Raw genomic sequence first — 14136 nt, 5'->3', positions numbered from 1 at the left:
TAGGTTTTATTTTTGATTGGGTGAATACGACTTGAGCCTGTCAGAAATACTCCTATGCGTTAATGATAATTACGGGCTTCAAAATCCCCATTGGTATTATTAATCTCCCCATTTTCTCTATTGCTCATCCAGTAGCCAAGAATCTTTATTTGTTTGTTTGATTTCCCATTGGTATTAATAATCTTCTCATGCTCCATTTTAAAAGTGAATTTCCACAATTAATCGTCAAATTACTCGAAATAACTTCTTTTTTTTTCTATACTTAACCCATGTGAAACATGCCAATCCATTGACTCTTTCTTCTCACTCTCACCTCTCTAACCATTCTACTATTAAATTCCTTAATATGGGTGCCAAACTACCAACACCTTGTTGGAAATGAGTAAGTATTACCCACTACCAGGTATGGGTAATACTACTCAATACCAAAATATGTTTTTTATTTTTTTTCTTTTCCCTTTTTTTTTCCCTTTCCTCTTCATCTTCTTCCTCCCTTAAACCCTTTCCCCACCTCCATGGATAGCTCCCATTGCCGGCCAAACCTCCGCCCACCACACCTTCACCTCCAACAGCAAGAAACCCACCCCTACTACCTTGGTTGAAAATCCAAAAACATGCAACTATCTCAGTTAAAAATCACCGGAAACCACCCAAAAAAACATAACCCATAAACCAGAGACACAAACTTATGGCTCTAGTCATTAAAATCGGTGAGTTCTATGCTGGAAATCATTGAGTTCGGTCGAAATTGACGATGGTACTAGTTTGTCGGTGCTCAGTTATTATTAATTTCTATACTGTTATTATTGGTTTGTGTACTGTTATTCTTGGTTTGTATACTGTTATTCTTAATTTGTATACTGTCATTAAGAGGAGAGAGACTACATTTTTACAACATGGGTAAATAATTCATGAAATTACATTTTTACCCCTGGTATGGGCCCAACGAGCCCATAACTGGTAGTGGTCTATCACTACTCTGTTGGAAATAATGCAAACGAAGTTTTTTTTTTTATTTTTGGAGGAAAACTCTTTGTCCCACATTGGTGGGATAAGGAAGATTTTACTTGGTTTAAATATGTGTGTTTATACTTTGACGTTTGAAGTGCTTTTCCTATTGTTGTGGGCTAGAAGGGGGGCATCCTCACGCGCGTGCCGCCGTCCGGCCGGTTCGTGCGTGGTGTGGTGTGGCTTTTTGGGCCAAGTCGTAATTGACGTTCCAATTTTTATGAGATTGTTCAGTTACGAAGCCCGCAACAACATTTGACTCGGTTTTTTAAACGTTTGTAACTGTCGCTGATTTTTCTCCCACGATTTATTTTGTGGCTTGATTTTCTCTATTAGTTACAATTTTCATCATCTATAAAAACTGATATTTTCGTGGCTTTTAAAACACACAGAAACAATTTCCTTCCTCTTCCTCTATTCTTCCAGTTTTCCTCTAAATTAGTTATGAGCATATTGTGAGTTCCTAATCTCTCTTTTTGAGTGCACATTAAGAGAGATCGCTGTGTTCAATCTCGGGAGACAACGCCATCTCCGATTGCACCATAGTCTGGGAGAATTTTGCTTCTAAGACAGTGTTCTAAACACGTCACAGCTTTACACATACATTAAACAAATTTGGCCCACATTTCAATATATATATTTTCTAAATTTACAGTCTCTTTACCTACACACTTAACAAGAAAATTTTTCATAAAACAGGGAGTTTATAAAAATGTAAAAACTCTAGGCGATGATATATTGAGATTGTGAAGAAGAATGTATTTAGATAAAGATTATTTCATGACATTTTTATTCCTTTTTTTTAGGTTCAATTGACCTAAACTCGATTACTTTACTCAAAATACCCAATTTGTAGCTCAAAGTGTAATGCACTAATGCATTACGGAGTACTTTATACGATCCAATCTAACTTGACCTTAACTAATCTAATCGGACAAATAACATATCTATTTTTTTTTTTATTTATTTTTTACGAAATAACATATCTAATTTACTAAGAACATCTTTGTGCCACGTAGAACCACGTCACGTCACCTACTCTATCTCTCATTATGCCATATCATCATTACTCAATCCGACATAAACATTAACTATCATTATAAAAAGGATGGGTATTTAACTATTTAAGCCAATTATCAACTATGTTTTAAACATGAAAATAAATTTATATAATTGATAATCACAAGATCTAATTAAAAAAAGACATTATAAATATCAAATACAATATATAATTAAAGTACCAAACTGGTGCAACGCTCGGACTACACAACATAGTAGTTTATCATTACAAAACATAAACTATGATTTGACATAAATGATCACCATCCAAACACGACGTGATTCGAATTGCCCCATATTTAAACGAGTTAAATCCAATCCAAAAATTATCACACATTCAACAATTTCATACTTATATTAAACCACCTTTTTTTAGGACAAGGAAAGGATTCTAGGCAAGTCCAACTTTTCCGACGAACTCGATCGGAAAATCGTCAAAACTCCCGTAAATTGAATTTAGTATCACTCACTCATAGGTATCTTTCTCTCTCCTCCATTGAAGCTTACTCTGAGTTCTTCATTGTAGCTTCTGAGGTAAGACGATTTTTGTAATCATTAAATACAAATGTCACAATCTAGGGTTTATCGTTAGTTTAGATGTCATTATAATTGAATTAGGGTTCTTCTAAGCTGAACTATTGAAATATTAATAAGAATTTAATGTGTTTTCTGAACTTATTGTGATAATTGAGTCAAACTTGGTTGTTAATTTGTTGTAGGATTTTGCTTAAGACCCTTTAATGTTAGGATGGAATTATGAAAATGGACCTTTTCTCCCTAAGGCCAGGGTGGCTGCCCCTAATGCCGTGGCTCGGGGACAGGCCTGGCTGGAAGTTGGGTTGTGGATTGATGTGTTTTGTGTGCCTCTAACAGGGGTTTTCTTGCTCAAATTGGAAAATGTATAGAGTGATTGGTGGGAAGATCAATTTCGAGGTTTCTCGACTGCAAGGTCTAAGGAGGTTCTATTGCAATGTAGGCGGTCCGGAAGTTTCTGCTTCAAACAGCTATATACATAGCAATGTGAGTAGGGAATTATAATGCAAATTATTGATATTTGAATGGTGTCAACATGTATAGTTGTAGTTGTGGGATTCGTGCGGTTGTGTTTTGGTGATGAGGTGTAAAAAATTTGGCTATAGTGTAGTTGTGGTTTGGTTGTTATTTGTTAGTCCATGCCTGACACTAGTGGTTGTTGGTCTTGATGTTTTAATGGCACAAGATTGTAGTATAATAGTCGTTAGACACGATATTCTTAGTACTTCCTATTGACGATGCTGTTGTAGCATATAGGCACCTTTTAAAGTGGTTTAAGCTCCAAAATCAGCTTACTTATGCATCAAAGACGGGAAAAAAAAATAAAATTTTTACAGCTGATTATCGTCCATTGGTTGCTGGGCTTTGTAGAAGACGCCAGGGTGATCAGGAATTGCTGCATTTCGACATGTCTTGATTTTATTCCAAGTCATAATAAAAATTTGTCTTATGCTTGCGGTCTTATGAAATCAGCATTGTCTTGAATTAATTTGAATTCTATTTTGTGGGTGATGGAAATGATGGAATACCCCTTCTTCTATGAAGCGTTGCTTTTCATTTTTGGTTTTTATCGTCCCCATTCCACCCCTTTCATTTCCTCCGTTCTTTATCATCCGGGTGTAAGTTTAATTATTGTAACAGGGAAACAAGGGAGAAAATAAATCAGAAAGTGAAACTCAGCAATATGATGTTGCTATTGTTGGTGGCGGCATGGTTGGCATGGCTCTTGCATGTTCATTGGGTTAGTATGGATTTACTATTTGTGAAGAGTGTTTAATACTTATAATGTCCTATTGCTTCTTGCCTCATTCCTACTTTCCATCTTTGATATCCCGTATCTTCTTAGCAGCTGTAAGTAATTACCCCTGGTCTTGTTGTACATTAGTAACTATTCTAAATTATAGCCACTTTTTTGCAGCAGGAAGGAGTAAATACGCCAGTTTAGGATTTTAACATACTTTGTATTCCATGCAGCAAGCTCTGCTTTAACTAGAAAGTTGAGCGTTGCCATCATTGATGACAACCCTGCATTGACATCTGGTGGTTGGATAAATAAAGAGGAACCTCCTGATCCAAGAGTCAGTACAATAACACCAGCTTCTATCTCCTTTCTTGAAAGTATGTTATCTTTGTTTGTATTACGCTGCGGTATATTTTATGTATCAGTTTTCAGAATACAAGCCTTGATTCATAAGTCACTACACATATTATAGCTTGCAAAGTAAAAACTTATTATTTTTTAAACATCTTGTACCTGGTTTGCTTTATCAATAGAGCTATTTGTTTCAGTTCGTGTCCTACAGAACTTCAAGAGGCTAGGGCAGGACAATATTCTGACGTATGACCCTTTTGTTTCCCAATTTGGTTTTCAGTAACAAAGAAGTATTTTTTGCAGGTATTGGAGCTTGGAAGTACGTTGAGAAGCAACGTCATGCGTATTTTGATAAGATGCAGGTTAAGATGTGATAATGCGTATATCTACAGTTTCATGTTTGAAGTTCTAGTGCTGCATAATAATGTGATTTATGGCTTTATTTATGGTTCAAAAAGCCGCATCCTGAATAAAACATTTATTTTTTAAAATTCAGTAAATTAGTCTTAGTCTAGCTGTGCTGTATGCTTACATGATGTGACACAGTGCTTAAAGTCCTGTGTTGCTGAACTTCAAGTCTTGCAACTGTTTCCACTGTACATGGGTTTTTGCACTAGAATTTCAAAAGAAATCAAGAGAGAATAAAGATGACTTGGTTTGAGGCCTTTAGGGAGTTAAAATGACATGGAAAAACTAGTTAGCATGTGCCCTAGCTAGAAGTGAATGGTGGACGAGGATCTTTTTTGGATGATCACATGAGATAGATTCTTGGTTCATGCAGCTGACGTCATCCTTTTGGGAATTTAGCTTTGGTATATTTAGTTTAGCATATTCTCTTTTACTGAAGAAATTTTATGTTAGCAATGCTAGAACAAGAGAGAATGCAGTATATGGCTATATGCAAGGTCCTATAAAAACAGACGTAGCCAAAACGATGGCTTATATATTAATCTTATTGTATAAAATCATTATTGTCAAGTGCCATAATGCTTTTCTTTTTATATGCCTGTTTTTGTTAGTACTTCGTGCCTATATATGATGTATAAGTTAATTTCCTTGTAGGTATGGGATTATACTGGCCTAGGGTATACTAGGTACAATGCTAGAGATGTTAATAAGGAGGTGCTCGGGTGAGCTTACACTACAAAAGAAACCCATTCTAAACTTTGAAGTCAACTCTAATTGCAGATGCATAATATTATTCAAGAGGGTTAACATACTATTTTTCATATATAGGTGTGTTGTCGAGAATAAGGTGCTTCAGAGCTCCCTATCACTGTGTATACAGGTACATTTCAATTTCTCGGTACTAATTAATTCTTTTACAATTCAATGCCTTTTTTGCCAGAAATTTTGGGAAGGCCTTGATCTATCACATTCCCTCTGTTTCATGAGTGGGCTGTCTTGGATAGATATACCAAAGATAAATGTTCTGATTCTCTAGCAGTCTAAAATTTAGTCCACCTTTCTTTAGAATAATTGTGTAGACTTCTTATGTCTACTCTAAGGATTGACAGAAAAAAAAAGTTCTTGAAGTAAATATAAAAATTGTGGAAAGACTGAATTGTGCTGCAAAACAATGACCTTTATATAAAACGTATCCAAGTTACTGATTTTATGGAGGTTTATAATTTGTCTTTACATGACTTTTAGTCCACCCAGTCATATGAACTATGAAGTCAGTAATTGTGACTTATAGTAGTCTGTTTCTTCTCTTAATTGTTGGATTGGGGAACTTGACAGGAGATGGACTTCCATAAAACAGTTCTTTCCTCTAGATTGGCTTCAATGGCTTTACAGTCAAGTATGTCATCTACCAAGATGGACAGTCAATTAGCAAAGTTGGAGCTGGCTGACGGAAGCAATGTAGTTGCAAAATTGGTGGTAAGTATTTTGAATTGCATGTCAAAGTAAATTTTGCAGTGACAGAAATATAATTGAACTTTAATTGTATCCCATTCTTTTTCAGATTAAACTCCCTTTAATTTGAAACCTAAACTAGTGAACTCTCCCTCTTTTTTTTTTTGGGTGCATATTCTTCTGTCACTCTATGGTGTGGTTTTAGACAGGGGATGTTCATTGAATTCATTTGTGGGAGGATATTAACAGAGGAGATCAGCTTTATTGTTTTAAATTTCCGTGACTATTCCATTGGGTAATGCTCCTGTGTCTGCTTTCTATACCAACAACTCTCTAATACTGAGGCCACCCCATAACAGGGAGATATAGGAGCTTACTTCTGTAGTCAAGAATTACTTGCTCTATGATTTACTTAAGGTGGAAGATTCTAGGTGGTGGATGGACATTTATTGAGGTCCTTTTCCTGTTAACAATCTCTATAACCTTCACTGTCCCCCTAGGTATCCAGCTTTTCCAGTAAGGGCTTTTGTGTGTACATTGGCGTTGGCTTGGATTAATACAAATGACTTATTCCATAAGAGAAGACAGGGAATTTAGATGATTTTAAAATTTATGTATACTCTGCCAAATTATTTGTGAATCTCGTTCACATGCTTTTGTAACCATGAGGTGTCATGTTATCTAACTTATCTTTGGAGAAGGTGACTAGCTGTGTATGAAGAGAGTCTTGAGCTTGTCCATTACATGTTTTGAATTGGCTGCTGATCCATTTGTGGGGACGTGGGGTTTGGAGGGGTCCAGGAGAAGAAGCCTATGTACACAATGATTTATGGAGATTATGTGGTGTGTTTGGCTGGAATGGAACTCCCATGCCTTTTCAAGAGCTACCTTATCATGTCAGTTGTTGTGGGATAAACTAACTCTTTTAGCATCATTGGCTGCTGCAGCTGTTTGAAAAATTATTCTATTGGGGAGCTTGAGAGCATATAGAAAGCATTTTGAGCTTCTTTCAAAGAAATTGGGTAAAAATAAAATTATAAATATAATACTTTTCTTTTTAGGTCATCTTATTTTTTCAAGTATATAATCTTTTTCAGCTGTTATTATATAGTCTCTTGTTGCCTTCTTGGAAGAAATAAAAATTCTCTTTTCTCTCTATTTCAATTGGAAATTACATTGGTCAGCCTAGATGGAAGTGGACTTGATGAGGTTTGGTTTTAGATCAGGGTGCTATATGATGACTGGTTGGAGACTGCTGTAGTGGAATATCTTCTTCATGATTTGGTGTTGTGCTTGCATAAATGCATAGATAAATATAACAATAAAATTTTGGTTGTATGATATTGATATATCATGGTATAATATGCTATAAGACCTGTGAGAAAGCTGTTTAGTTGAAAATTTGTATATTATTATATTTATTTTGCGGTGGTTATGGTCCTGTCCTAAATGTTAGCCATGTACTTAATTTTTTTTAACTATCTATGAAAGCGGTAATTTCTAGAATCAAGGCTGAAAGTAATGCTTCCTAAACCAGAACAAGCAGCACTTGTGCTATTTCAGTTCCGTAAAAAATTGTCAACTGTCATTTCATATAATATTCCAGTCATTTTTTAAGCAATTCTTCCTTATCTCTCTTCTCACTGCATGGTCTTCTTTATAAGCACGTCACATTTTTATGCTCACATTAATTAAGATAGAGGGAGTGATTTTAAATGATAGGATATCTCTCAAGATGCCCCTACTTGGATTGAACAGGAGTGGTCCAAACAGTCCCGTTACTATAAATGGTCTTTTAGCAAAATCACGTCATATCCTTAATTACAAGGAGTTGGGTTTAATTTCACTATCATTTCTTGTAACACCCCAATAATTCTCTCTTTAAACCCGGGAGTAACCTGAACAATATTCAAGAGAATTACTGGCGTGCTACCGCCACGTGTTCAAACGTTAAGGCTATATCAGAAATTAGCAGCGGAAAACTAAATCAGTTATAAATAAGTTTCAAAACCAATAACCAAAACCAAGTTAAGTTTTACAACTTGAAACCATTAAGGCCCTTATTCAAAACTCAAACCAATAGAAGTAGTATAAAAGTGAAATTAAGTTTAAATAACTTCCAAAAATAAACAGCAATAAAAATAAGAAAAGCAACCAACACTCCACTCAAGATCCCACCACCTAGCTACGGATGCTGCATGTGTAAGAACATGTGGTTAATCTGCTCCCCAATATTAAAGTGTAAAAATTGGATCGTCACAGGGTCATTGAAAGGCGAGGGCTGTGACCAAAGAAAGACACACACAAAAGCACGCAATCAGCAAAGCTGAGTACATACAAGCTGCGAAATAAAATAAGAAATCCCTAACATGCTACTAATAATCAAACATCATACATCATTAAATTATAGACTCAACACACGACTCATCTAACAATTTTATTAACATTTCACTAGTTGGTAGTAGCCAACTCATTTATTTATTCATTGGATTAAGCAATAGACAAGGTTGTCCAACCCATGCTCCATTTGGAACATCAATAAAAGAAAACCCCATGCCTCCTTTCGGAAACATCAATAAACATCCAACGACCATGGGCGCGACTCCATGACCGTAGTTAGTATGAGATCTCACCTAACTCCTAGTTTTTTTTGAAAATTATTTGAAATAAGAGACTCGTAGATCAGACGGCCTCGAGAAAAGTGCACGGCTAATACCTCGTGTACCCCAACCCCTGTTTGTCATTACTCCAGATGTGCACAAATCCAGAGTTTTATTGCTCATCCATCTTGCACTTTACGTGATTTACAAGTTTAGACTTGGTGATGACTCATATGCATAACAATTCAAACATTCCAATATCAATTCAATCAAGCAAGGCAAGTTTCCAATTTCAATTCTTGATTTATAAGTGACAAACAACATTTTATTATTTAATCCTTTAACTACCTCGGTGTATAAACACCGTGAGTGCATAAGGCACCCCACAAACTTAACCTCGTCTCACAAGACTTGAATTCTTCCTTTACTCATTCTATTTCAATAATCATGAATGAGTAATAAATAAATCATCTCACATATTCACATACCTTTGCCTCTAAGCGCATCTTGAAAAGTTAATGCGTAAATAATATTTGCAAAGTAAAATAGTGCACATCATACGAAAATCACAATGTATAACCAAACAATCATTCCCAGTCTTCTCTATACATAATACTAAGTTCGCGATACATCCCTAAACATGCTTCTAAAGGCAAGGTTTTGTAACTCGTACGTACCTTGAATAAACGAATTGGTATGCCACTTTACTATCTAGAAATCACCTTCAATAAACTCCTCTCCTAAACCAAACAATAACATCTCAATCAATACCCAATCAATCAAATTTACAGCAATACTAACTTACTTTAAAACCTTCAAAATCCAAATCAAACAACACTTTAAAACCTTCCCTTTAGTTAAAATTAAAGGCTTATATATAGTTCTTTAAATTTTCTTCATAAAAACCTTAAAATATACTCTTATACATGAAATTATAGCAAGTTTAAGTTTAATAAAAATCTGAAAATTATTTAAAAACCCCTAATAATCTCCCTTTTTAATGGGTGATTAAACCCTCTTTATAAATATCAAAAGTAGTACTTAGAAACTATTTCTAGCACTTTAGATTAAATAAAAAACCCTTCAAAACTTTATCAACACATCACTTTAATACTCAATTAAAAGTCTCCTAGGAAATAATCACTTCCTAAAAAAAAAACAACAATTAATATTACTAACCCACGTAATTTCCAACAATATAATATGATGAAAAACCTCTTAAGACTTCAATAAAAACATATTTATACTTAATTAACTTTAAACATAATTAATTTTATTAATCAAACTCAAGGATAAAATTTTAAGCATAAAAAAAACTTCGTTAAAAATCAAAAACTGCCCGAAAATCATATTTAGAGGCTGAATTTGGCCACGAGAGGATGGTGCTCACTACCAAAGGTAGTGAGTCTTTCTTAAAATGTTGTTTCCACATGGAAAACACTACTTTTTTTTTTTTATCAAAATCGGATGAGTTCAGAACCTAATCGGGATTAAAACGGGATTAATATTAACGAACGGAAATCTAAAAATTAAAATACGAATTTACGTGTTCAAAATAATCTGGAATTAAGTTAATCTAATCATTAGTTATAATCACCAAAATTTCAAAACATCATTACTATAAAAGCCCTAAATCAATTGTTCATAAAAACCCTAAAATCATGATTTTCAATAATTAAAAACCCTAGGTTATAAAATTTACAAAATCTGAAAATTATGACATTTATAAAATCTGAAATTATAAAGTTTAATCATCAAAATATAATTTGATACTAATTAAATTAATTTCAAACAATAAAATCAAAACCACAAATTAATAAAATAAAGGAGGAAGAAAATAAGACTAACCTTTTTGTGTGGGAAATTTTTGGGGATTCATGGTGTATTTATAGAGTGGGGAGTGTAGGGTTAAATTTGGGCTTATAAAAATGTGGGCTTAAGTTATGGGATAGGGCTTAAGTTATGGGTTTTGGAATGGGTTATTTCAATAAGAGTATGTAGGAATAATTTACATTGCCAAATAATTAATAAACGTTTGGTCCAAAATATATTTTACTTTTATAAAACCTTATACTTAAAATACTTTAACCCTTTAAAATATTTAATTAAAATACTTGAGCCCTTAACAATACATTTTATTAATACTTAAATACTTTATAAAAAATACATAAAAATACAAGGTATTATATTTCTAGACCTTATGGAGTAATAATAATTCTATTCTTTCCAATATCTGCTGCTTTGTTGAGGTTCTTTTGGTGTTTTTGGTTACTTGCACTATTACTAGCTTCTGTTTTGGATCCTTTGATTTTTGTCTTTGATTTAAAAGGACCTCAGCTACTTGCGACTTTCAAACAAATTGCTAGGCTTTGGTTCCCAGATTTGGTAAAAGATCAACTCATCAGTCCCTTTAGACAAAATATGAGTGTTTGATCTTTAGCCTTCATAATGTTTATTATATCATATTTATCATGTGCACTAATTATAGTAGATATCAGACACCTTTTTTTTTCCCCTTAAATTTTTACAAACTGCAAAAAATAATTGAAGGGTACAAACCAAATGTAAAATTGGAAGAACTTGTATTGTTCCCTGATGGCTTATTTCTTGATGCCTTCTGGATGATTTGGACACTAAGTGTAAGCCCGAAGAAAATACTAGAAAAAATGTGAGTATGAGATTGATGGCATTAAGGACTTTCTCAACCATACTGTTAAATACTCCCTCTATCCTACAATAGCCTGTCTATATTTTCTTTTTGGGATGTCCTAAAACTATTATTAAGTTTTTAACAATAACAAGCTAAAACATCTAATGTGTCACTAAATTAACTATGGAGTATTGGTTAATAGTTTTTTTTTTTTTTTTTTTTGAAACCGAGTATTGGTTAATAGTTAAGGATGTTCTCCCTAATTAATTTATATTTAAATTTCAATCATCCATTTCAAGTATGACAACCTTTGCAGTATGGAGGATATCTCCTGCTTTTTTGGGGACATTCTAAGTGGATACTGCAAATAGCTATTAGTAAGGTTTTCCCCTGATCCCTTCCCCTCACCTACTAACGTTGAAGCATTTTTTGTTTCCACCATCCTTGGCTCCGTAGAAATCTTATGAGTTCATGGACCTTATGGCACTTTGTGTTAACACCAACACGCTGAAAAAAAATTGGTAGGGAAAGGTTGTTCTTTAACAGCTCATTCTTCCCTAAAATCATAACCAATTTTTGTGTCTTGGCAGTTCAAATAATTTGGTGCACTGAACTTCAAGTGATGAAGGTTATGACAGTGACCCCTGTTTTTTTGACTTTTTTCATTGATGATGTTATTCTCAATTCACCTTAAGCGATAACTTGTTTGCATTTAGTAATTGTACTTCGCCATTTAATGCCCAAGAGTTCTTATCGCAGGTTGGAGCTGATGGAGGCAGATCACGTGTTAGGGAGTTGGCAGGGTTCAGATCCTCTGGCCGGAAGTATCCTCAAAATGCAGTTATCTGCACAGTTGAGCATTCATTGCCCAACTATTGTGCGTGGCAGAGGTTTCTTCCTGCAGGACCAATAGCACTTTTGCCGATAGGGGAAAATTTTAGCAATATTGTCTGGACATTGAGCCCTAAAGAGGCTTCAGACTGCAAAGCCATGACTGAAGATGATTTTGTGAAGGCTGTGAATCATGCATTGGATTATGGATTTGGTCCTCATCCACAGTCAACTTCAAGTATTGACAAAATTTTCTCAAGCTTTAAGTCGGATTCAGTCTCATCTAACGAATCTTTTGAAGTTCCACCAAAGGCTATCAAGTTGGCAACAGAAAGAATGGTGTTTCCCTTGTCTCTAGTACACACTGATACCTATGCTAAAACCCGTGTTGCTCTTATTGGTGATGCTGCCCACACCGTTCATCCTCTGGCTGGTCAAGGAGTTAACCTTGGTTTTGGTGATGCATCTGTTCTTTCAAAAGTTATCTCTGAGGGTACTGCTGTTGGCATTGACATAGGACAGGTACCATCTCCTGGAATTTTTTTATTTCTTATGTGGCATTGTATGGAATTACATTTTTTATTGCTTAACATTATCTGATTATAAGTTGTCAAATTATGAAAAAGAATCATGGAAAACTAAAGTCTAACTGATATGTCAGGGCGGGGGTTAATAATGTTGTAACATGAGGAAAGGTTAAAGGATTGTTTTGTCTGTATGTTCAATATCATATCAAACATAGCTTATGCAATTGATGTCATGTCACAGTTATCCCTGTTGCGAAAGTATGAAGCAGAACGGAAGCCAGCAAATTTTATGATGGCTACTATCCTTGATGGTGTCCAGAAAGCATATTCATTTGATTTGGGACCGTTAAATGCATTAAGAGCTGCTGCGTTCCATGGAGCACAGTACATATCACCTTTAAAGAAGAATATAATCTTATATGCTTCTGGTGAACAAAAGCTTCCGTTTTTCTCTTGGACTTAGGTACGATGGTAGCGGGAGCTTCAGCTGTCTGCAAGTTTTTATCAAGATCTTGTTTACTGCTGGGGTTTCATTTCTAAAGAATGCTGTGTATTTCTCTTCAAAGAAAACTTTTGATTAGCCTCTTGAGCAACAAAAGAATAAACGACGCTAGTTTATTAGTTTGTAGTTGTACACTGTTATGATACTTAGGATAATAATGTGTATTTCATGGACCAACTTTAGGTCTTGGCAATTAATCAAACTTTGTTACTCGCGTAATTGCATGTAAGATGTAAATATTGAAAAAATATGTAATCATCGATAGGGTTCATATTAGTTTGGACACATTGCATATGAATCTCAGAATCTTGAAGGATTACCACAAAAGTTCGTATGTTACTGTGTGACTGCTTACATTAGTATGTTGAATTTATCTGCAGCTTGGGCGAGATACGGATGGAACCTTATATTTTTGTCTAACAAACTTAACGACAAATGAAGTCCTTTTATGCAAGCTTAACAAGTAGTCCATGTTTGTCCTAATTAACACGTCGGGCTAGCTAGGGCTAGCTTACGGACTAACATGCCTAAAATATCTTTAATTTTTCACTACTATTTCTTTTTAATACTTTTAAAATTTTAGAATTTTAAAATATTTCTGTTTAAGCCTAAACAAATCTTCGATCACGAACAACAATAAAAATGTGTTATTATGACCATGTTAGTGAATAATATGAGAGGTATCAAATATCAAGTTTCAAATGATTTTTACAATTATTCAAATTTTAAAGCAGTCCAAATCGGCCTTTTTAGCTTGATATGTTGATTGTCTAGCACATGAACACCTCTGCTTAAATCCATCCTATAATCTTATGAACTTATTTTGGTTGACATACTAGTGCAAAGAGGCTAAAAGACTACAAATTAATTTCAACTCTACAAACGTTGAAAAAAGGGCTTGGTAGGTGAATAATCACTACTTATTTAAAGTATTTATACTGGTTCTGGCGTTAAATAATATGGCTAACAACAAT

At 34.4% G+C, this 14136-nt stretch overlaps 1 protein-coding gene across 2 annotated transcripts; it reads left to right on the top strand.

The window, feature by feature from the left end:
* Positions 1-2378: 2378 nt before the first annotated feature.
* LOC145571868 (uncharacterized) lies at positions 2379-13381 on the top strand. Of its 2 annotated transcripts, none has more exons than XM_081630901.1 (10): positions 2379-2543; positions 2941-3087; positions 3742-3841; positions 4075-4218; positions 4496-4554; positions 5255-5322; positions 5429-5480; positions 5936-6076; positions 12062-12655; positions 12902-13381. In XM_081630901.1, the coding sequence occupies exons 2-10, from the start codon at positions 2965-2967 to the stop codon at positions 13121-13123; spliced, it is 1503 nt and encodes a 500-aa protein (XP_081487027.1). In that variant the 5' UTR covers positions 2379-2543; positions 2941-2964; the 3' UTR covers positions 13124-13381. The 2 variants fall into 2 exon arrangements, with proteins under 2 accessions (XP_081487027.1, XP_081487028.1); XM_081630902.1 differs by having other exon boundaries at positions 2379-2601.
* Positions 13382-14136: the final 755 nt, after the last annotated feature.

Source organism: Chenopodium album, chromosome 12 (assembly GCF_948465745.1).
Source record: "Chenopodium album chromosome 12, dcCheAlbu1.1, whole genome shotgun sequence".
Lineage (NCBI taxonomy): Eukaryota > Viridiplantae > Streptophyta > Magnoliopsida > Caryophyllales > Amaranthaceae > Chenopodium > Chenopodium album.
Note: the sequence above shows the minus strand (reverse complement) of the source record. Positions and strands in the feature narration are given on the sequence as shown.

What these genes read in the sequence shown, in the direction of transcription:
- LOC145571868 (XM_081630901.1), top strand. Translation starts at nt 2,965, where the DNA reads ATGTATAGAGTGATTGGTGGGAAGATCAATTTCGAGGTTTCTCGACTG. An exon ending in CGTATTTTGATAAGATGCAG is followed by an intron (nt 4,555 to 5,254) that starts GTTAAGATGTGA and finishes ATTTCCTTGTAG; the next exon opens with GTATGGGATTATACTGGCCT. An exon ending in ATGTAGTTGCAAAATTGGTG is followed by an intron (nt 6,077 to 12,061) that starts GTAAGTATTTTG and finishes TTCTTATCGCAG; the next exon opens with GTTGGAGCTGATGGAGGCAG.